This window comes from Astatotilapia calliptera, chromosome 10, assembly GCF_900246225.1.
Source record: "Astatotilapia calliptera chromosome 10, fAstCal1.2, whole genome shotgun sequence".
Taxonomy (NCBI): Eukaryota; Metazoa; Chordata; class Actinopteri; order Cichliformes; family Cichlidae; genus Astatotilapia; species Astatotilapia calliptera.
Window position 1 is genome coordinate 28185993 of NC_039311.1, and position 24332 is coordinate 28210324.

General features: G+C 40.6%; 1 protein-coding gene across 2 annotated transcripts in view; it reads right to left on the reverse strand.

The window, feature by feature from the left end:
• The window catches only part of tmem132e (transmembrane protein 132E), a 170128-nt gene that overhangs the window by 33034 nt on the left and 112762 nt on the right, over window positions 1-24332 (reverse strand). For both annotated transcript variants that reach the window (XM_026182493.1, XM_026182492.1), the window contains exons 5-6: window positions 17264-17407; window positions 6820-7025 (exon numbers count right to left, since the gene is read on the reverse strand). In XM_026182493.1, coding sequence (XP_026038278.1) covers window positions 6820-7025; window positions 17264-17407 — 350 coding nt within the window. The remainder of the gene's footprint in view (window positions 1-6819; window positions 7026-17263; window positions 17408-24332) is intronic.

The window sequence follows — 24332 nt, forward strand, 5'->3', positions numbered from 1 at the left end:
GTCTAGTCGCTTTCAATAAAGCCTGCTAGTTCTGCTGCAGATAGTCATTGGCACTGGTTTTGTTTTGTTTGTGGCAGGTGTCCAGGTTGCTTTATAGAAAGTCACGGTGATGTTTCAAAGTCTTGTCATTCAAGGTTAAAGCAAATCCCAAGTTTGAAATTTTGGTTTCAAGTCGGTTTCTTCAATTTAAAACGTGGGAAAAAGCAAATAGCAACATTTCCACGATGACACAGTGTCTTCCTCTTCTTCTCCTCCTCCTTCTTTCAGCTGTGTCCTTTAGGGGTCGCCACAGCAGATAACCTGCCTCCCGATTATCTGTCTTCTATCACACCAACCCTCTGCATGTCCTCCTTCACTACATCCATGAACCTCATCTGTGGTCTTTCTCTGTTCCATCTGCCTGGCAGCTCCATCTTCAATAACCTTTATCCAATACATTCATTGTCCCTCCTCTGCACATCCAAACCACTTCAACCTTTTCTCTCTAACGTTGTCTCTAAACAGCTCAACCTGAGCTGCCCCTCTAATGTACTCAGGTGACTGAGTACTCTTAAAGATCACCCCCAATTTGAGGCATTGGTGTGGTCAAAATGCTAAAATCAATCTTGTTTTGCTTTTTTTCAGGGGTTTTTTAGGCTCAAGAGACAAATTTTTGTTAAACTATCAGCTGCGTCTTGCAAAATCATTTAGCAAACTACATCCACAGACTGTATGGATGCAATGCACCAGTGCCTCTTTTCCTCCAGTACCTACTTGGCTCAGCTCCACCTGACTCTACTTGGTTTCAGTCGTTTTCCATTACAGTAGAGTATCACCTCAATGTGGATGGAATCGTTACAGCAAAACAGCCAGAAAGTCCCGTAAAATCATTTGTATGGGACATAAACACAACACAATGTGGCGATGGTGTACCTGATGCTCGCTCAATGGCCTTGTGTCACACTCGCAGTAAAGAAGAGAGACAAAGAAAGGTTGTGGACACTCTGGACACTCACAGTGTTGGTTTTGATGCCATTTCCCTTGTTGCTGGGTTTCAAAAATCGTGCATTTGATTCTCATGAATGAGTCACTTCTATGACTCATCCAGTGACATCACTTCCTGGCCAACTGGAGGGATGCAGTCTGTTTACATCACATTTTTGGCTTGACTCACCTCAGCTGGCCAATTAGGTACTAAAAGTACCTGGTAGCAGGTACTGTCACCAAATGGAAAACCCTAAAAACTAGGGGTGCAACGATATTCGTATCGATATTGAACCGTTCGATACAGTGCTTTCGGTTCGGTACACATATGTATCGAACAATACAAAATTTGTAATTTATTTTATCAACTTTCCTTCTGACGATGCTGTCTGTGTTGAGCGCTCAGTGAATCTGCGTTCGACTACTCCGCCTAGGGCCGACAGTGCAGCCTAGGCGGAGTAGTCGAACGCAGATTCACTGAGCGCTCAACACAGACAGCATCGTCAGAAGGAAGAGCGCAGGGCAAGCTAGCGAGACAGAAGTTAAGCTCCCCTTACAACATGGACCTCCCCCATGGACCACCCTCATTCAGATCTGGCGTTTGGAATTATTTTGGTTTTCATGTGACGTATGACCCTGAAGGTAAGCGAGTCATGGACTAAAGTAAAACAGTATGTTGGATGTGCCACGCAATGCTCAATTACATGGGTGGGAACTAGTGTGTTAGCGCAGTTAGCTCGTTAACGTGTTGGCCGTCTAGCCCCATGCACGGGGCGATCGGCGGTAGCTCGTTAACGGAGATTTGCCGTGTTGTGGCGTTAAGGTCATTTCAACGAGATTAACCTGAAAGCACTAGTGGGAACACGACGAATATGACTGCACATTTACGCCGACATCATCCTAGTGCAAAGACAAGTGGAAGCAGAAAAAAAACAAGCAAGCATGCTACTAACTTTAGCCGAGTCATTTAGACAGCTGTTTAATATGCTGCTGAGAATATAGCCCAGAAGAAGCGGATAGTATAGCTTTTATTTTGGAAAGAGACATTTCTCTGTAATAAACTCTCTTTTCCAAAGATGAGTGATTCCTCAATCAGATACAGGGCTTGCAATATCGCTAGCCCGACGTCCCGGGGCTAGCGATTTTTCCAGTCAGGCTACCAAAATCTATCTCTGCCCTGCCCGTCGGGCTATTGTAGGAAGGAAAAATATATGTCAATGCTTTTGCATTCTTTCGGAAATGTAGCTGGGTAATTATGTCATTGGCATCGGTGAGCCACTGTCAATATGTGATATATTGAAATCGCGTTTGAATTTGCGCTTGTTTTTTTGCTTTCACTTTGCAATCGCGTGAACTGTGTATAGAGAGCGACAGTACTGATCTGTGAGTGATGATAATTTGTGCACCAATTCCTCTGACATCGTCTTATTAATCGTTAGCTTACTATGCAAACATGACAAGTGAAATCTCCCGCAGCTTAAACATGTGAGAGGTTGATCGCGCAGAGAATCGCTGAGCTTATGTGAGTGCGTGTGTAAAAGCATTTCAGTTCTGCTGAGCCAAATAAGACAGGTCAGGGTGAAGAAGTGACAGCCAAAGAAAAGCTTACCACAAAACGGAGAAGTTATGACAAATCAGACTATAAGGCAAAAAGAAAGTGCAGCTTTATGGTTTCATGGACAAAATTATTTCTGTGGCTGCAATATGACGAGCTAAATAACCAGGGCTGCACATAAGTGGTCCGCAGATGCGCATTCGCTGTCAAAATAAAAAACACGCACAAGGGTTAGGGTTAAATTTAAAAACTGTACTTTTGAGTTAAAATATATATTTATAATTTTAATAAATGACAAATTAAAAAGGCATGAACATTTTTTTTGTATCGAAAAAATATCGAACCGTGACACCAAAGTATCGAACCGAACCGTGAATTTTGTGTATCGTTGCACCCCTACTAAAAACCTAGTCGAGTAGTGGAAAAAAGGCACAAGAAACCTGCTAATTGCTGAACCGTAACACTAAATTAAAACACAAGAAAAGCCTATACATATCTAGCCATAACAGCACAAACATCGAGAGGTCCACTAGACACAAAACAGTTCCTACACGGCTCTCTTCAAGGGGAAATTAACTAAAGAGACCTCTGGAGCCAGACTGAAGTAGTTATCAGAGGAAATGCAATTTTTGGCACCTCCACATTGGCTTCATTTCTCTCAGGGCTTAAAATCTCTCGTCTGCATAACCTGATGTTTTCGAAAGAGATGTTTGACATTTAACGTGAGGAATGTCTGAAACCCCCATGCGGCCGTATGTGAGCTTTCCATGTGTACAACGAGATAAACATGGGCCTTTTTTAAGGGGTTTTTAGCAGCTTTTCTAGCTTTAATCCATTATGATTCACAGATAGATGCTTCATAGACACTCTGGGATGATACATGTGAAGTACAGCATCAAGATATGCAAACACGGGCAGATATAGATGCGGTGAAGTAGCATTTCGTTTCAAGGTGTGGGTACCACGTAATTACAGCATATTTCATGATTAAATATTCAGTCATTGCTGCTGGGAGAGCTGATATGGATATGCATCAGACGACAGGAAAAAGCCCAATATGCTCCGTAGCAAACATGAAAAGATGTGTTCAATCTCAACAATAGAAATATGACTGAAAACACAGACTCCTGTGGGGAGGCCATTCTAGTGTGTATTAACAGCTTCAGCAGTCCATATGTGGCACCATCAAGAAAGATGCAAGCCGCCTTTGTCTGCGGTTTCCTGATGTGGCACAGGACTACAGGAAAAAGTAAAGAATGAAAGTAAATCCAAATGACAGCATGCAAAAAAGGAACAGCGAAATGAATTCCTCTGGCCTAGCTGTGTGGCAATCACAGCAACCGCAAATGGCTCGCAAGGGGTCTTTGATGACTGTTTTTATGAAGTCAGAGGGGAAGTTATATGCATAGAAAATGGGCTGGAAGAATTGTAGAGATGCACGCTTAAGAGAAACCGACTGCTAAAGCCGTAGCCATTTGCTTGAACTAACTATTGCATCTATTGAAATTCACAAAATGTGGGTAACAAAGGCGATAATGGGAGTTACGTCACATAAGATTGCTGGCTCGGTGAGGCGTGCTGGACAAATGGCAAAAACGCCATTGGAACGTAACACACAACACTGATAAAAGCACAAACACAGCATTTGTACTATTATAGACTGGACCTACAACAAATAAATGAATAAATGGTGCTAAGGGGGGCATTTAAGACACATTTTGCATGTCAAAATAAGATACCTTCCATAGCACATTTGAAATATAAGGCTATGCAAGGTGTTTTTCAAGTCCTCTAAATCATCTGAAATACCTTCATTCTTCAAACAACCCCATAAGCATGCCATTTGTATTCAGCTTTGGTAGAAATGGAATTGGTCTACAGTGATGTACTCCGGCAGCAACGACAGCAGCCACCCGTGCGAGTGTTAATGCTCCCATTAAACATTTGTTGTGAAGTTGTGGGCTCGTTTGCTACTGCTTCTTGCATGATATAAGCGCTGCAATATTGTAAATGAGCCTTGGTTCCTTTACTAGGTCCGCATTCTTCACAGAGGTCTCGATTCCAAAACCCTCAATCTCCAGCTGGTGCCGTGTCAAGCGTCATATTTTTAAGGTTTGCAGGCATCAGTTTAGTTTTTCATAGCCTGCTGGATCCTTTCTGCTGACACAATTTTTGATAACACTGACACAAGGGCAATTGGCCTGAACACCCTACAATTCTTGATTGAGTGCAGGTGACCATATCACAGTACTTTAGTCACAGGTATTTGGAGGAAAAGTACACAGGTGTGAAGGAGTTTCTTGGAAATATAATAACAACTGTTTAACTCTAACCATCATTTTGGGCCATGAGTAGAAGCCCAAATGACTCCCACAGACTGCCCAAAAACATCATTATCTACCTGGAAGTACAAGAAATATTTGGAGCAAAAAATGTTTCTGTGTTCTTAACTCAAAGACAAATTAAGCCTTTGTCTCGGACCTGTTGTGAAAAATGGGTTCAGATGGGTCTGACACCTAATTGGGCCAAAACAGGCAACTACCCGTAAAATAACAGCATAACAGAAATGGAGGCTGGACAGCTTTTTAGTTTCTAATGTGTGAGACTGCAGGGTACCATGCACTTTGGATAATGAGTCTTCATGTAATCATGTACAAAAATAAGATATTTTCAAAATAGATTTTTCTCCACTGAATATTTTCCTGCTCTATTCTTTTTTTTTTTTTCCATAGGGTTTAGTTTAGAACAGAAAAGACAGCAACGAGGTGTTAAATTACTCCCTTCAAACATACTATTATATGTAACGTTCAATTCTTCACAGCTTGCGTCAATGCAGAAAAAACTTTAAACCAAAGGAAAACTGCTGTTATCCACATCTTAGATCTTATTTTTGTGGACACCATTATACATTTTCCAGACTCTTTGTACTGTAAACGCTCATAGCAATTAAACAGATTAAGTACAAGTTAATCTATTTAACCTAATCCATTTAATTAAACGTCCATACTATAGATTGCACTAGCCGCTGTAGCACTCAGATCTGGCACATCAGAGAAATTGTGGTTTTGCAGTAGCAAATTATAGACGTTAACATGCATTTATTCTCGTGCTTACCCTGTCTTACTGAGTTGTGGTGTTTTTGTTCCATTATGTTCACAGTTCAGTTGAGCAGTTTGTGTTTAATTTACCTTCATGTGAAAGAGCATGAGCGGTGGTGGCTGCTGTTGTAGTATAAAGAGTGCAGTGAAAGTTTCAGCTGTAATGTTTATGCATCATGACAGAATAAAAAAAATCCTCTGGTCCTTAGCAGGTCTTTAAATGATTTAGATAAACTTCACATCATATTTTGTTGTGCCACTACCATCACCCTTACAGCTTCTATAGGAATTAAAATTTGAAGTAACAGCTTGATTAGCTGTTGTTTCAGCAAGTGAAAGCACCTCAAAGTTTGTGCACTTTGGTCTTGAGGATTCAGATGTGTGTTAAACACTATCCCACAACTTCCCAAGAGTGGCTCCCAGAAACCTTACCCCAAGGTTAGACCATGCAATCAGACTCTACAGGCCTCATTCAGCATGTTAAATTTTAAAGTTTTAAACGGTAAAATTAGAAAAAGACCAAACAAGCATGATTTCTATCATGTCCTAAAATGACACTTTCTTTTTTTTATACAACTATACAGAAGAAACAACAATGTGCTTCTCATTGGAAAAGAGCAAAATCTTTGAAGCCTGTCTGGCTGAAGTTTCATAAAGGGAACGACAAAACCCTGAAATACACTCGTCACGGCTATGATTTGTTCTGGGTCTGCAGTGGCGGCAGGAGATGATCGCATCCATTCAAAACAGAGGTTGAGTCTCCACCAGATGTACCACAACACATCCCAGAAGTGGATCTCTGTGCACCTTAAAATAGCAACGGGTCTAATTTTCACAAAAGCTGCACAGAGCAGGTAAAGAAGGCCCTTTTCAAAGCACACTCTACTTCTGATATGCTACCGGTGTAATTTGAAACCACACAAAGGATGCAGGAAAAATGGATGAATATGTTCTTTTGACCTACCAATTATAAAAGGATGGATTTGTGTGAATAGTGGGAACACTGTAAAATTGCTATAATGACACAACACAGCAAAATATAAACACACAGATACGTTCTAAACAACCAAAACATGTGTGAGCAACAATATAGAGCGTACAAAGAAACTATTCCTATCTATTGAATACTGTGATGTTATCGTAGAGAACTGTGATGTCTCCAACATTGCATGTTATCTGTTTTAGGGTGGACTTGAGGCTCACCTGCGGTCGGGCAGAATGGGGACCCTCCAGCCTTTGATGAAGCTCAGATTGTTGTCAGAAAGTTCAACCTGCAGGGGAAGTTTGGGAACCCAGACGGTCAGCTCCAGCGGCGCGCTCAGGTGCTCATAGCTGAAGATGACCCTGGCATTCATGGAGCCCCGTGTCTCCTTCCCATTGACGAACACGTAGTCACAATTCATGGACACCTGGGACAGATCACGGTCAGAAGTCAGAGACTATCTATATGTTAATGGTCACGTCGGTGGCAGAGAGTCTAAGCGATGTGTGATGATAAACAGCTCGGTATGGATGCAGGTGTCACTACCACAATTCATGCTTGAGCATTTCAAGGTTGATGCCTCCAGCAGAGCAAATACACAGCTGTGCATTTGACTGTGATGTGAAAGTTCATCTCACATCTTTGCTTTCATTTTTCTCAAACTGTTTTGTCCAAGCAAAATGACAAGAAAAACAGGTTTGACTTGCGGTATACACACAGTTTTAACTTTGAGGATTTGATTTAAAGATACCTTTCACTGCTTATAACCTTTAACCTAATACCATGAGTAGATAAAATTGTTTCAGGAGATCTTTGGAGGAAATGACAGGCTTAACAGTCAATTTCCAGATGATGGATTTTCAGGATTATCCAGGAACTGCCTTATATTAAAGAAATAGTTCTAATGAAAACTCTTTAGTGAGTCTGTGGATTATGAATATCGCAATAAAACCCCCATTTCTCACAAGATATGTGACGACTGACATTTTTAAACATGATATTTTAATGCTTTAACTCTATTGCATATAGATATCACAAAATCCTCACTGACTAGACGGTGTTGGGGTTACAAAAGAAACGGTTTTGTCACAGTGCACAGAACAGTGTTTCTATTCAGAGGCTCCAGAGTTTGCAAATCTTCACCCCATCTAACCAGGCATCAGCAGATTTTGCCATGCTTGTGCTGTGTTCACACTACTTGGGCAAAAGGTGACGGGTTATGAAGCTTTTTCCAGTGGAAACCTGCTATGTGAAGCAACAACCTGACACTTGTCGCTGTGTGATGCTCGAAAAGCTTTTTTCATTGCTGCAATAATGGGGTGAAGCATCAACCATCACATGCTTCAGTGTTCTCACATATAACACACATAAAGAGCCCAGGGATGGTTGGAGAGGGTAGTTGCGTCAGCGTAGGTGGCCGTGCTCGGCTTACTCTTTTTTGTATGTTTTTACAAGCAGTGTGAATATAGCACGAGGCAGAAGTATGAAACCAATCAATCAAAATCAGCGGTAACTTTAGCGCGACGTTTACATTTTCGGATTTTCGGTGTCTGAAGCTTTTTAAGTATCCATTCGTTTGTCTTAGTTCTACTGGCCGAGAATCTTGTTAAAATAAACTACAGGAACACTAAAAAACTGCAACTGTGTAACAGCTATGCAGCTTCTAATGAACTTTTTAAAATATATCGGGATGTATAAACAATGACCAGAATGTTTAAAATGTTGGTACGCAGCAGACCAGACGAGAGCTTCTTAGATTACATCAGACTGAAGCTCTGCAGTTTCTGATCCCGACGGCACATCGCTGTGGACAAGTGTTGTAAACAAAATGCTTTTCTCTAATCTAATTTGCATCTTTCATGCAGTCATATTAGTGCTTCTAAGTAACCCAGCGCTAAGCGCGCTCAGTGCAAATCGTGCATTCGAGCCACGTCCCAACCCCGCCACCTCTCTTGCCCATTCCCATCGTAATGATCTATGAACAATTATACAGACACACAATATGCCAAGAAAAGCTTTTAGGCAAGCACATTATTTATATAATAAGAGTGCTGACAGCAATGTGACATTTTACATGAACTTTAGTTCATAACACCTTTGGGCACATAGATAAATATATTCACACATTTCAGCTTTCACGAGACACTCTTATTATGGGATATCATTTGTGGCGCAGCAATGACACCGAGTATGAATTCAATATGTGGACACTTCTAAATTTAAGTCTTTGCAAATGCCATTTTTAACTTGAAACCATTCTTTAGGTTTTCCGTCCAGTCAAAAATCTCCCGCTCCATTTGAATTATCATAAATACTTGTCCGCTTCGAACACTAAATTATTAACTGCAATGGATCTGGAGGGCTTTGCTTTTGGGCTTCCACTGAAGATTTATCTAGTGTTGGGAGGTAGCTGGCATTGTAATCAGAGGATCTAATCTCCCGCAAATGGAGGTCGGGCTGGCCAGTCTTCTCAGGGCTGGGGATTCATCATAACTGGGAGGAGGTCTGGGTAATATAATTCCCCACATGCAGACAGGCCAGAGATGGAGGAGGGGTGGGTGCTGGAAGGACTTCTTAAGATGACAGTCTTTCCCTCTGGTTCAGTTAATGCAATTTTGCAGGTTCTGACCTTATGGGCTACCACCGAATTCATGTTATTGCCCTGTCTGTTGATGTGTAGCCTTATCTGGATGAACTGAGTTACCGAAAAAAAAAAGAAAAAGAAAAAAGAAGTAAGTCAACACAATAACCCCGGCCACCTTTGATTAATCACAGCATGGCTTTCTTCGTGTAGCGTTGAGAATATCTGCCTGACACGTATTCCGTTATACCCTCGAGTCACGGACAGACAAACGGCCACACGCGCACACAAACACGCTCGAGCTGCAGCACTGCTTCAGCTCCTGCAGCTATTGCTGCTGATAAACTTGGCTGGCTAATTGCAAGTCAAAAGCTGTTAGCAACTCTGGGTATCAGTGGCCCTGTGGGGGCTTGCTGAGGAGGGCTTTCACACACTGAGCCACCACATGCCGTTACAGCGCTGCTAATGCGCTGTGGCATCTTCCATGGTGCCAGCAGATTGCCTGGGTGGAGACAGATCATCGGGACAAGTGCAAGTGCTGCATTTGGTCGTGCGCTGGTCACGAGAGCGCACACAGAGACCGACTGCGTCAATACAGGCGAAGACACCTACGATCCTTTCATGCTTTTATTCCATAACATTAACTCAATTAATATACCTAACTGTTCCACTATAGGCAGTGGCATCTGCCCTTGGGGTGAGCAATGCTCTAATGCCACTGTAATGTGACAGCTCCCCCGGGGGTCACTAATGTTGCAAAGTCCTCTGTTCACCCACATTCTGCGTTGACAGCAGTTTAAAACATTTGTTTAGGAAATCCATTGTGAAACTTGAGCCATAATTTTGATGCATCTCGGGCATTCAGACATCTAATGTAGATTTACTGCCATTATGGCATCAGCCCATTATTTACATGGGACCCTGTCAAGGGGTACTTTAGCTATTTAGCACTGAACTGCCACAAATTTGGAGGGAGAAGAGAGACACAAAGCAGCAGAGGTCTGCGGTACCAAGACTTTTAAGCCTTGGTGGTTAAAAATCTGAATTCTGCCTCTCTCGTAACGCAGCTCGACTGCATTTTTCACCCCCCCCCCCCCCCCCCGCCTCATAGATACCACAAACATTTTAGCACCCATTTGTAACACAAGCTTCGCATTGAAATGTATTAATGTCCAGCTAAAAGCAACGATAACGTGATCCTCACTGCAGTTATTTGATCTGATTTGTAAAATCTCCTCTGAAGCCACAGAAAATGCTCACAAACATTCACAGTCTGAGGAGCAACGAGTGAAAGAACCTCTGGTGGCCCGGCTGACGAGTGCAGACTGATTAAACCTGATTTTAGTCTGCGATGGTCATGGGTGCTGATTATTAGTGGGTATAACATAAAGACACAAAGATTTGAAAATGTTATTGTGATTGCAGCACCTGCAGCCACACAACTGTGAAGTTGTGAAGCCCCCATGCATGCGTTTATTTTATAAATGTATTTTACTTGTTACAATATATTAGTTGTATTTGTAGCACGCACAGCTAGCTAGCTGCAGAATGGGTCGTACCAAATGCAGGTCTCTCATGGGGGGTAGATTAGTTAAATAATTTATCTTAAATGTTGTATATTTTCTTTGACTTGCAAGTTACCTATTTGCTTAGTCTTGTGTTGATTATTATTAATTTGACGTGACTATTAAACTAAGTGTTGGTTGTGCTTCTTTGCTGTTAGATGACTTGTTCGTATTTGCATTCCCCTGTTCTGATCAGCCAATTATTAAAGTCGCCTCCTTTTCTTGTGTTAAATCAGTTTTATTTTGTTTAACAGTTGGTTCAGAGCTATCTTAAGTTATTAATCGGGCATTTCTTTCTTAAACCTCCTGTATTGTTAGTTCATTTTGTATATTTTTGCATTTTTGGGTAAATAAAACTCACCCCCACCCCTAATTAGCTCAGTATTGAACATGGCATTAGTGAGAGCAACAACATGTAATTATGTTTAAAAAATAGCAACAGTATCAACATCAATCTTAAACTTTTTTATGTTTACTCATTATGACAAAGGGGGTGAGAACACCTTTTGTCCAGAGTTAAAACCTTGATATTTTCAGTGAACATTTTTGTTTTGATTTAGCCATATCTCATATGTATTCTGTAGTAGGCAAACATGTACCATCCCAGGTTTATTTACGTTTTGCACTTTTACAGACTATGTAATGTAACATCTTGGTTTAAGTCAATTCTGACAAGTTTGTTAAGTTAACATGTTCTTTATTTAAAATGTTAATTTGTCTAGCTTGAACTCACCTTACCTACCTGTGTTCCAGGATCAAAAGGAGGAAATGTAGCTTCACTTCCTGTATTTATAGTTTCCTGGTTAGTCTGAGGTCACAGGAAGAGACCAGGTGAAGAAGGGGGAGAATCCTTGTAATTTAATAAAGTTGATTTTAGAGTGTGTTTATGTAGAAATTGATTTATTGTTGTAATATGTATCGATTACACTGTAGATTTTTATTGCTAGGGAAGAGTAGCAGTATACGTTTGAGTAGGGAAATGTTTGTCTTACCTATGTAATGGAGTAGTACAGGGGTGAGATTGTTTGGTTAAGTGGACTATTTAAGCTGATGAACGCAGGTGTTCGAGGAGGAAGGATCAGGTCAGTGTAGCTGTGTGCATGTGACCTTAATTTCCGTTGATTTAAGTTCAGTTATGTTTATTTGAACTGATTAATAATGGAGTTGAGTTTCTTATTTATTTTTGTAAATATTGCTTGGTCACAAAAATGATGAATAAATCACTCGCTACACTGGACAGCATCTGTCTCCTGCCCTTCTTTAGCTGCTTAGGTCAAGTCCTATCACACTCATTATTTGATGGATGGACAGATCAACAGATATTTTGGTTTTAGAAAGGTTGCAGTCCCCCCTCGACTTTTATGTTGGTGGTGCTCAAAAGATGCAAGCTTCAATTAAACCACGCAACTTCTGATTTGATTGAAGTTTATCAGACAAAGACACACATAGCAAAGAATGAGTTGCTCTGGTTGGGAAATGTTGCCGTCCTGAAGACCTTCACACATTTCTCCTGTGTGGATTGCATTTTCAAAAAGAAACCCCAATCACGCCAGATTTTATTTTGAAATTTAAATGTTCACTAAATGACTCCACAGGACTTTCTGCCAAATTGAGGTTCCGTTTAGGAATAATGCATGTATTAAATTAGCACCGAAATCAAATTTGACATATGGCTAGGATTACTGGAATTGTGTCTTGTAGCTGCAATGAAGTTTGTCTCTGTGTGATGAATGTTTCCTGGCTTCAAGAGCAGTGCAAACACTGAGTTCATTTAGCTCTGTTAGCTAAATGAGCCAGTCCCCATTATCCTGTTGTTGGCAGGATTGATGGTGTTGAGTGTGAAAATGATCTGTTGTTCTGGAAACTTTGGGGCCTTTTGTTTGGATGTAATAAAATATCCACATTCTTTTTTTTAATATATTTTTCATAATGCAAGAAGTAATGAGTAAACATGGACTTCTTAATATAGAAGAACTCAACTCTAGTCATCCAAGTAGTTTGGTTTTATTTGCAGAGGTTTTGAGGCAGAATACATCACAGAAATTTTTGCCTGCATATCAAATCAGACGAGTCTTCACTTCAGCCTCGCAACACTGAAAAGTTACTTTCATCTGAATTGTACAGTGTAGGCAGAACTTTTAAAATGCACCCTGCATATCTTAAAAAAAAAAAAAAAAAATACTGTTTCCAAAAACCTTGTGCTCCTGCCATGAATTGTAAGACATTTAAATCCAGAGCAATTCATAATCTGCCAGTCTGTCTCCACTTTACTGTTTTTAAGCCTTCCAACAGAGGATGGAACCTGACTGCAGGCATTTGGTTCTACTCAGCCATAAGAGCATTAGTGAGGTCGACCTGCGGTCAGCAAACTTGCTCACAGCCAGCGTTCAGTTCCCAGAGGTCTCGCTTGGGGTGGAGGTCACGGCTCTGTGCAGGTCGGTCAGTTTTAGCCACATTAAACTTGGACAAGCATTATATTACTGACCTGAATTTGTACACAGGTACATCATCACATAGATAATTCCCCAAGTGGAAAGCACTTTTTTTTTGGTGAAAAATATCATTACAGGATGAGCCTTAATGAGCGCTAAGAAGCTCAACCAAAAACAAGGACCACAACATCTCCTTAAGAGCCAAATCCCACCAAGTTGTTAAAACAAACTCCAACCTGAGCTGCAAGGATGTTCACGCGCACAGCAGAAAGGGCAAGCAGTGATTTCTGATTTTATAAGCCTTTTTCTTGTCCTTTGGAAGCTAAATTTGTACTAAAGGTAAGTACATCAGACTAATATGGAAGTGAAGCTGGGAGGATGGTACGCTATATAGCGTGAGATATGACGTGTAGGCTCAAGGTCTTATCTGTGGCCTCAGACGGGGAATACGAGTCACAACGGCACAGGAATGGATGGTCGGTGAGTGGCTGTCAAATACTCCTCAGACCTCCTAACAGACTCCCTTAACCCCTTTTCCTTTATTTTGTCCCACCTTGTCTCACTAAGGTACCTGAATAATTACTCCTGCAGCTGCACATGCGCACAAATACAACTGTGCACATGCAGGTTGGCTTATCTGCCACAGGCTCTTGATGCTCGCTGCACCTTAGTTACTGCCAAAGAGTTAAGAAATAAAAGTGTCTGTAAAGAAAAATGACAGCCTCTCACCTATTTTTACCCTCAAGCTGGAAAAAAAACGACAACAGCCTGAGGGGTTGGCAAATATCCAAATGAGCGTTTGCCTGAAAATAAAGGCTCATTCGGAGACATCGTCTCGGAAATAACTTTAGTTTAACTGCTGTTTCAGTTGCAGTCTTAAGTCAGGAGGCTATGGGGGCTGTGACGAACCTTTGGAAAGAACTAGAATGTCTGAAGTAAAAGAAGAAAATGTGATTAGAAAAGATTGGCATTACTTTTGGCACGAGATTAATGTGTGCGGTATTAAAAACAACAACAGCACAATGGAGTGTTGGACCTTTATCAGGCACAGCGTGAGTCTCTTATTTCTGCTTTCCGCGGCTCGTTTTATTGAACTGTCATGACTCGTGCGTTTCCTGGGCTTGAAGGGCTCGTTTTAAATTAGCCTCGAACGTTCAATGGCAGGATCACTGAAGCAAGCCCACTCAATATCACATGGCCCAGCGCCTTGTCTTTAAAGGATAATGAAAAATGATAAATGACAAGCTGAGGCCAGTCGTCCCCAAGCAACACCTGTTCTTTTCTAGTGACAGTACAATACAAAACAATGCACCGCCACTGGAGCCCCTCCCACCTTTAAGGAACAAGTCGCTACTGGAAAGCCATAAATTAATCCATTCTCCCTCAAGCATCCAAGCCATTAATTGGGACCAATTTATTTACAAGATAGCATGGAACGTGTGAGGTGGCTAACATTAGTTAGTCCGGTATATCAGAGTGAAAATATATTGGACAGATACGGGTCTGTTAAAAAGAACAGATACCGACCAGTCCCAGCTGATGTGATAAAAGCCGGCGTCTGATTCTGCTTCATGGCCTCAGTCTGTAAAATCCGTAATCAAACCTGCCTCACTTGACCTTCAGGAGCTGCTAAAGTGCTGCAAAGGATTTCATTAGTCTGAATGGATATGATAGTTTTACTATTCAATGAACAAAAGACACTTCTGCACAGAATGGATTCTTGAAATAGAAGGAAATTAATGCGGTCATATTTAAAGGGGACCTGTTACGGAGATTTCCAGCTTCGTACTTTTTATTCTTGATTCTACCTGAGCAGCTTCATGTGATTCACGGTTCACAGTAATCCTTTTTTTGGATGTTCATGAGGCTGTTAGAAACAAGCTGTTTTAGCAAACTTTTGGTTGACTGACTGGGGAACATTACTTTGCTGCAACATGGCCTGAAAAGCACTGTCACATAATTACCGTATTTTCCGCACTATAAGGCGCACTTAAAATCCTTATAATCCAGTACACCTTATGTATGAATTCTGGATTTTATGTGGTACACGGCGCTCAAAATTCTGTCAAAAAATGTTTTAGTACGACTTTGGTAAGCTACGAAGCTGAACCGCTTGATGGATTGTCGGAGCATTACAGCTACCGTAGTCAGGAGCTTTGCGAAGTAATCTGGGTCCAAAACTCCGTCCGCTTCAGATCCCAAAGTCAAACGAACACTGCGACATCACTGAGAGTTAAAAACTATCTAAATTCTTGCATCTTTAATAAAATGATCAGTGTTGCTGCTTTACCAGGCATAACAATTATGTTTAACACTCAGGCATCCATGAAAACAGAATTCATTAAATTTAACAAAGTTAGAAGTTAGCAGGAAGTTAGCTTGCTAGCTTCCACCTAAACATGATATAGCATGTTCTGACTGAGAGATTTATGAAAAAATTTAAATGTACAGCTCTGCTATCACTTCCAACTTAAACAAAGACAGAAAACTAAACAGCAGTGACTTTTGTAGGGTTACTGAATTTGGGCTAGCTGGTATATAATGATGTGCTACATGATCGCTAGCAACACAGCTATGTTAGCATAACATAAACAGTGAAGCTGGAGGATGAATGCTAATGCTTGTTTCGCATAATGGGCGTTATAATTCGGTGTGCCTTATGTATGAAAACAGACCCGTTCATCAACAGTGTGCCTTATAATCCGGTGCATCTTATGGTCCGAAAAATACGGTGGCAGATAACTACATCAACCTCATATTGCATCTCAACACACCAACAGGAAATAACTTTCCTTTGAGGAAAGAAAAGATGAGCTTTCGGGTTAACGTGTGATCACAAAGCCATTAAAAAAAAAAAAAAAATGCAGAAGATTATTACACATGTACTGTATATATATGTGTACACACACACACAGTACCACAGAACAATAATCCAGACAGTTAAAGCTTATTACACTGCGACCTGCTGCTCACTGATGGCTGTTTCCCTCCAAGTCTAGTGTATTTACACGAGGCAGCCGTAGGTGAAGCAGTTGAAATATCTCTGCGCTGCTATTTGTGTATTACATGTTTGTATTGATGAGAAACCTTACTTGGCAGGGACACATGAGGACATGGCTCACAGTGAAAACTAAAACTAAGGCAAACGATTTTATTTTAATTAAAAATGTTAGTTTGTTTTCCCTTTTTACATAAATAGTTTTTTATACACACGGATGGACAAAAGACTTTCCGAATGGGGTTGATTGTATTTGATTCATCTCATTTGTCCCTCATAACATGAGACTTTTGTGCCCTCGGGGACTGCTTTATTGCGTACTGAGATATTTTTGAGTTAGCACATTCAGTCCTCTCTAATCTTTCTTTCCCTTTTCTTCTAAATTCACACAACCTCTTTGTTGGTTTCATTTATTAAAACTACATTCATAATTATTAGTACAACTTCATTAAAAGTTGCATATGGGACCACATCCAAGCTGAACTGTTTGCACCGTTGTGTATCTGCGTGGAAAAAAACCCACATTATTTACTTCCACGAAGGTCACATCTCCCCTTGCACCATCACTTTGATCAACGGTGCAAAACGGCACCGCAACACTTCACTGCTCTGCCTATACAATTATGCAATCTGCCTATAGAGCAATCTATTACGACTGTAACTGAGTGGAGAAAATAACAACTGTGTAATCAAAGCCTCTAATGTGCTCTGCAAGTTGCTGTGATCCCAATTTAATTTATTTAATCAACAAACGAGATTTGATATTGCACTCGCAGCTTGGATTCCCGCGTGAGATTGTTCTGCATCCCGGGACGTTGTTTATTATTTTCCTTTAGTCATCACATTTAAGAGAACAAGAAGAGATGATGGGCTTTGTACTTCAGCACATCAGATAAGCCGATCTCAATGAATGAAGTGTTTCCCACACATGCTGTAGGTGTGGCGATACCATACAAAGAACACAATGAATAAACTAAGAATCAAATCAATACTTCCTACTGAGCAGCCGAAAATGAAGCTTCCTCGTGATGTTGCGACTGCAGTGACATGGAAGCATCTTTCGGATAGAGGAGATCACTTTTAACCTACCTTAACAATGTCTTCATTTGAGGACTTGCACTGCACGAAAGCCGAGACGTCAGTGACTGCCCCGTTCATCTCAATCGAGACCATTTTGACAGGAATGGCCACAGTGCGTCCGGTCAGAATGGCCGTGTTGATAATCTCGGTGTCCTACGGAGACAAAAAATAGACATGGCATTCACGAAACAGTGAGAGGCAGAGAGTGATTTTCCTTGATATTTCATCAGTATTACTCATGTCCACATTTAAAGCCATTACCATCAGGGCTCCTGTGCCTACTAGGTGATACTCTCAGTGGCGGAGCAGAACTCATTACTCTATACTGAGACGTCTTTCATTGGATTTCATCAACTGACATTTTTATTTCTGCGCACTTTTCTTCCAAATGGGGATGAAATGGACAGAAAAGTAATAACCACCTCTTTCCCCCCCAATTTTGTAGAACCTCGAGTAAAAAATTCAGACAAACAAGACATTTACTGTACTGATGCACTGTGACGGACCTAACCTTTATGCAATTCTAGCTGGAACACACAAGTCTAAGGCACACTTGGATGCGTCACTGAAATCCTAATTACTCTGGAAAAAGTGAGAGAAAGTGCTGCTGTCAGTGTGAGATTTCAGAGCAATGTGTTAAAATAGCTTTTAATGGGAGGACGTATGACAGAAAAGCTCATTTATTCAGGCCTAATGCATCCATTTTTGTTCATTCATTGTCCATTCAACAGGCTACATGATTATTCTAGTTTGAATCAACAGCCATGCGGGTAAAGGAGAGAAAGTATAGGGTAATTAGAATTTGAATCAGCATAGGGCAATGTCTCAGTTGCCCATATTATCAAAAATCTGTCAACCGTAGTCGAACTGCTGGGATGGTGTTTGATTTGATCATAAACAACAAATACACAAAGACTACCTGAAAAAATAGGAAAATGATACAGATACAGCTGCAAATCTGTGCCATGATTCCATAGGTTTTATTCAGCTGCCTCTTCTCTGGTGCACACAGGAAAAATGTAGAAAGCAGAAAGGGAAAGGAGTGGGCGGCTTTATATTAAGGCATTTCTTTCACACACGTTGGACACTCTTATTCAAGTTTAGAAGTGTTGTTGCTAGTTTGCTGTCTAATTAGTTAACGTCTCTCTTGTTTTCATGCAGCCTCAAAAAAATGAACATAAGTGCTAAAGAAAAAAAAACCCCCAAACATCATCCCAGAACATGAGCAGAAATCTCGCTGGAACACATGTGAGCACACAAGCAGTTCTTAAATTAATCATAAAATGAATTCATGCCTTAGATAGGCACAACCAGAGATAAAATCAGTCTGCTATCAGACAGAATTGTCAACTCATTACACTCTGACTCGCAGATCTAGACCAAGGCAAACACAAAAGAGGACAGAAGTAAGAATTAAAAGAACGTCATTCCTGTGTGTCTGCTGGCTCATTTTTAATCAAAACCGAAAATGTTTGAAATTAATACAACTCGCGACAGCCTCACTGTCACTTTTTATGGGGCATGATTTTTTTTTGGCTTCTTTTACATTAGTAAGGACATTTCCACTTTAAATCAGAGCAGAAACAGTACAAATCTGTGCATAAAAATATACCCGATAACTTTCATTTCCTGAGACCAGAGCCCCTTGCATAATACCAGCCCGCTCAAAAATAGTGGAAATGGGAGTTAATTTGCATTTACTGTTAACAAACTCCATCCATCCATCCATCCATCTTCATCCGCTTTATCCGGGGCCGGGTCGCGGGGGCAGCAGCCTAAGCAACAAACTAAGTTAACAAACTCATCTTTAGAATTTGTGCTTCATTTGGATGAGAGCTTGACTAGTATTCACAGCGTCCTTATTTGGGTTTCAGACTAACAAATAAACTTCTGCAGTCTTGACTATTGACAGCTAAGACTGCAAAAGAGCAAGGTACTTTAGTCTCTACGAAATAGGATTTGCAAGCGCATATATATATAGTATCATTTCTTTAACAGTGAGCGTTTCCATCAAAGTTCAATCATGAATCATTGATGTAGCAAAAAAAGAACAAGTACAGAACTTTCAAGAACTTTCTTGACTAGAGTTAGAAAACAGTAACTTCACTGAGTGCTACCTGATAGAAAACCCTTTTGCTTTTTGCCAATTTTATTAACCAAAAAAGAGAAACTGCCAAACAACCGGCATTGCTCTGAGAGAAACTGCTTTGTTAATGCCAGAGGACAGGGGAGAATGGCCAGCAGCAGTAACTCCAATTACCACTCCTTACAACCAAGGTATGCAGAGGAGCACCTCTGAATGCACAAAATGTCTTAGTCGATGGACTAGAGTAGCAGAAGACCACACTGTGTACAACTCCTGTCAGCTAAAACACGAAACTGAGGCTACATTTACATCACCTCACCAAACTTGGACAATATAAGATTATCTTGGAGCACTTTGAGCCCCTGATGTTCAGGTTAAATAAGCATCATACACCACAGCCTACCCAAATTTGCTGCAGACCAAGTTCATCCCTTTATACCTACAGCACACCCAACCCATGTCACATAGCTCAAATCATCTCAAACTGGTTTCTTGAGCACGACAATGAGTTAACACTCTCCACAATCACCACATCCAAGTCCAGAAGAGCATCTCTGGGATTCGGTAGAATGGGAGATTCACATCACGGATGTGCACCAACTGTGTGATGCTGTCATGTCAATATGCACCAAAATCTCTGATCAGGTGAATCTGTGCCATGAAGATTTAAGGCTTTCATTGCTTCCTTTTGGCTTCAAAAGGCAAAAGGGGTCCAATCCAGTACTAGCAACGTGTACCTAATGAAGTAGTTGCATGATATTACACTAGGTATTACTGAAGGTACTAGAGAAGCCTTTTTATGATTCACAGTAACCAAAAATAATGCTTATTTATTTTAAGTTTTTGTACTTTCTGAAACAAAACATGAGTTTCCTTCTCTGTCCGTTTACATCAGTCTTGTTAGTAATTGGCTGCCCTTCAAAAACAGAAGGTTTGAACAGCCAGTGGGTGAGATGTAGCTCACAGAGATAACCATATTAAAGATATGCCTTCACTATAGCATCATAACAGATTCATGAGTGGAGCTTTTATTTCTGTTCTTTTATATTTAAAGAAAAGTCTATTAGGTCCTCTTTGACCTCTATTAGAAATCTATATTAGTTTCTTGCTAGTACCTTATTCCTTGTATCTGTATTATCCACATGCATTTATATCCTTTTAAAAGGATCTGAACCATTAGGGGAACAGCATGCTTTTTGGCAGTTGTATTAACCAAAAATATGTTCTCATCCCAGTAAAACCCCATGATTAAACAATCTATTTCAAAGACCTTTTGTTTGGAATAAAAAAAAAATGTGTTCAACAAATTCTAGCATTAGAACTGATTTGTTTTTGTTATTGAAGTTAAGGCATCAGGCATGAAAAGCAGCCTTTTTTTTTTATTAGCTTAGAGTGTGGGGCCAATTTATGGGAAGCAAAGCACACCAGACCACCTTGGATAACTGACTGGACTCTAGGGGACAATCCTAATTGAAAGACATCCTCCCTAAGCTCTCCTTGCTGTTCCAGCATCTGGTAAATATTACAAAACACGAGACACTTTACCAGTAAATGTGTGCTGCAATGGGATCTCTAATTATACTTACCTAAATTCAAGAGAGAACAACGATCAGTCATCAGTTTGCTCGGCTATTGTTTCACTTATTTATCAAGTTCTTCAGGAAGCAGTGAAACCGTTTTTTAAATACACCATGGCAAACATTAAAAATGCTGTTGTCATCTTACTGAACACAAGTGGATTAGTTTTGTGACTTTAAAAGCACAAAACTACAATTCAAACTGGCGCACCCGACATCATTAGGCCCAGGTAAAAAAATATCAACTGGGCTAAAGCCTGATTATTTTTTTCATGTCATAGAGGGAGGATATCTCTAAAAACGTCATCCGAGAACTGTAGCTCTGCCTGTATCAAATCAAGACCACGTGCTGCTTGTGAGGGGCAACCTTACTTTTAAAGTTTGAAATAATATGGCGCCCGGTTATTTAAACGAACTCCTCAACATGTATGACCCCAAAAGAGCACCGAGATTGTCTCTTAGCACAACCAAGGTCTCGATTGAAGCGTAGAGGAGAGCGGGCCTTCGCAGTAGCAGCACCCAGACTCTGGAATAATCTGCCAGAGGAGATTCCTACTTCAGAGTCTATTCAGTCTTTTAAATCGCGTCTTAAAACTCACTTTTTTACTTTGGCTTTTAATTCGAGTTCAGTATGAGAACCATCAGGCATGTTTTATTTATTTTTTTAAATTGTTAATTCATTGTCTTCTCATTTATCTGTATTTGTTTCTCTAGTGTTTTTTCTTGTTTTTAACCGATTGTGAAGCAACTGTACAAAACAATTTTGAATTGAATTGAACCAACCAGAAGACAGAGCTGGCATCATGCAACTTTGAATCGTGCATATCTATTCCAGTAGAATCCAACAATAAGATTGTCAACTTGGAAATAAGCATAACAGGTCCCCTGTTAGTGAACGTTTCCCAATTTAACCAAATAAATCAAGAAAAATAATCTTTTAAAAAAATAAAATAAAATAAAATTCTGTAATATTTAGTTTTACAATTTTATAACTTTATAAAATGTGTTCTGTTTGAGATGATTGTGTGTTTATGTGTGTGTATGTAATGTCAGTTTCCTCTAAGTTGTGATTACAGACGTTGTACAACCCATTTCTACACATCTTAGTTGCAAATGCCCACAGAGGTCTGGGTTTACTTTGCGTGTGAGTCCACAAAAAATGCTCAACTATTACCATCTCTAGCTGCCTTTGAATAATGTAAGCAAATACTTTTTGCCAGATGTGTGTCTTTATAAATGCACAAGCGTATACATTTGAAAATAACACATGACTTGAAGCTCTAGAGTTTGTGCAACGCAAAACATCATTTTTTATTTAACATCTGGCCGATGCTGTGGCAGAGAGCAGCTAATGGAAGAGGGAATCTGGCATAACTGTTACTCCCTCCTCTGCATCGTCCTGCCAGTTCTCTCTCTTAAAAAAAAGTCATGTGAAAGAGGGCTTTAGTGGTTTGGTGTTAATAGCGGCTCAAAATGTGCAATAAGCCCCGGGGTTGATTTAACCTTACCACCCTGGAATTGTTTCACTTTTGACACTTTAAATTCACCAGTAATTCCTCCCTTTTCCTCCCCCTTCCTCCTCTCATCGGCAGCGGGTGAGCTGTAGTTAGCACACAACCCGGGGACGTCCACCTCTCTGTGAGACGCTCTTCTTCATTCTTCGTCCTCGCCGTTCTCGCTCCTCGTTCGCTGTTCGTGACTCCACTCTAGACATTCATCTCTGTCGCTTTGTGACACAAGAAGCATCATTTTTGTATTTTAGGGACAGAACCGCCTCCCGCCTCTGTATATCCACAGTTTCACAAAGAGCCGATTTGTTCTACAGGCTATAAGTGGGCGTTTGCCACCAGCTGAAAAGTGCTAGTGGATCTGCATCTGTGGCGAAGCTTAAAATGAGTACAGAAAAATGAAGAAGATGAAGAAAGATGTGCAATATCAGAGTCAGATTCTTGTTATATCATTAGAGTTGTTTTTCTTTGACCACTGTACTCTTAACATAATTAGTTTCCGCTCTAAATATTTTAGTACCTTGACCTGGGCAGCAAAGAGATGCTAATAAAAAAGCCCTTGGGACACATTGGTTGAACTGATAAATATGCAGCGGTGTTCATGTTTGTTGCGATAGTTACTCTGCAATCTGGTCATAAAATCATCCTGTTTATACTTTGTTGCTAGACGATGTTCCTGTTAAGGGCTGGAGAAACATGCACCTGCTGCAGGGTCAGATCGGTGCTGAGAATTCAACGTTCATAACCATCACCATCAATCAGTCATAGCCAGCAAATTACTCATGTCCCCCCCAAATAACCACAGCGACTTTGAAAACACAAACAATCACCACTATGTGGAACTAGCGGCAAATAAAAAGTTTCATGAAAACTTGCCTCAACTTCTTTTATGTTGTCCTGTTCCTGAACTTCTGCCAGTGCACTTTTGCACCACTTGCAGTATTCTGCATTATGATGCATGCTGGATCTCTTCCATTGTGTCGAAATGGGAGCTATTTAGCCTTAGCATAATTTCAGGGTAAGAAAGCAAAGCTGCAGCAATGGGGCAGGTTGCCCCAAAGCTGAGGTCGTTATCACAGATGTGACGGTTCGACCCTTTAAAGATGAACAAAAAAAAATGCTTCTGCTTTCACTCTTGACCTAATGTGACGGCTTCGGGCTTGGACACTGCAGTCTCTGCTAGTGGCATGTGCTGTTTGGTCTCTGGGTCATAGCAGGAGACCCAACTCTCATCACCGGTAATGATCCTCGACATGAAGGTTGTGTCAGTCTGACACAGAAGTTGATGTTTGCTTTCAGCACAAGTTTGATGTCCATGGTGAAATCACGCAATCACGTGAGTGGTGAGAACAGGACCTCTACAGAGTTGTCTAAACACGGCTGGAAGAGGAGCTGGAAGCCCCTCTGTGCTGCCTGAGGGGGAGACCTTCAAGGGGAGAGGAGCTAAACTTAAGCTACTTAAGAATCTGCGACGATCAGTTGGACTTCTCCTTTTGCTCTGATAGACCCACCTGTTTTCAGTTTGCATAGTTTCTATCATCGGTTCTGAAAGTGTGTTACATTTCTATCTGGACCAGAAGGGTCATCACTCTCACTCTTTGATATGAAAAAAAAGCCTATCTACAAGATACTCTCCTTTTTCAAGGTGACCATATTGGATCCTGACATCTGGAAATAGTAAATGTTGCCTGCTAATAATTGTTTTTTAGGTTTAGGCTAAAACCTAAAAAACAAGCAATCCTTGATAGACTAATTGGAAGCACTCTAAATTCCACTGATGTGAAGACGTTTTAAATTGATCAAGCCTGACTGGTCTCATTGTGCAATTTGTTACAGATCATTTTCTTCATTTTAGTTTGAAAACACAAGCAGGGAAGTATTTTTAGCGATGGCCATGAAATTCCACA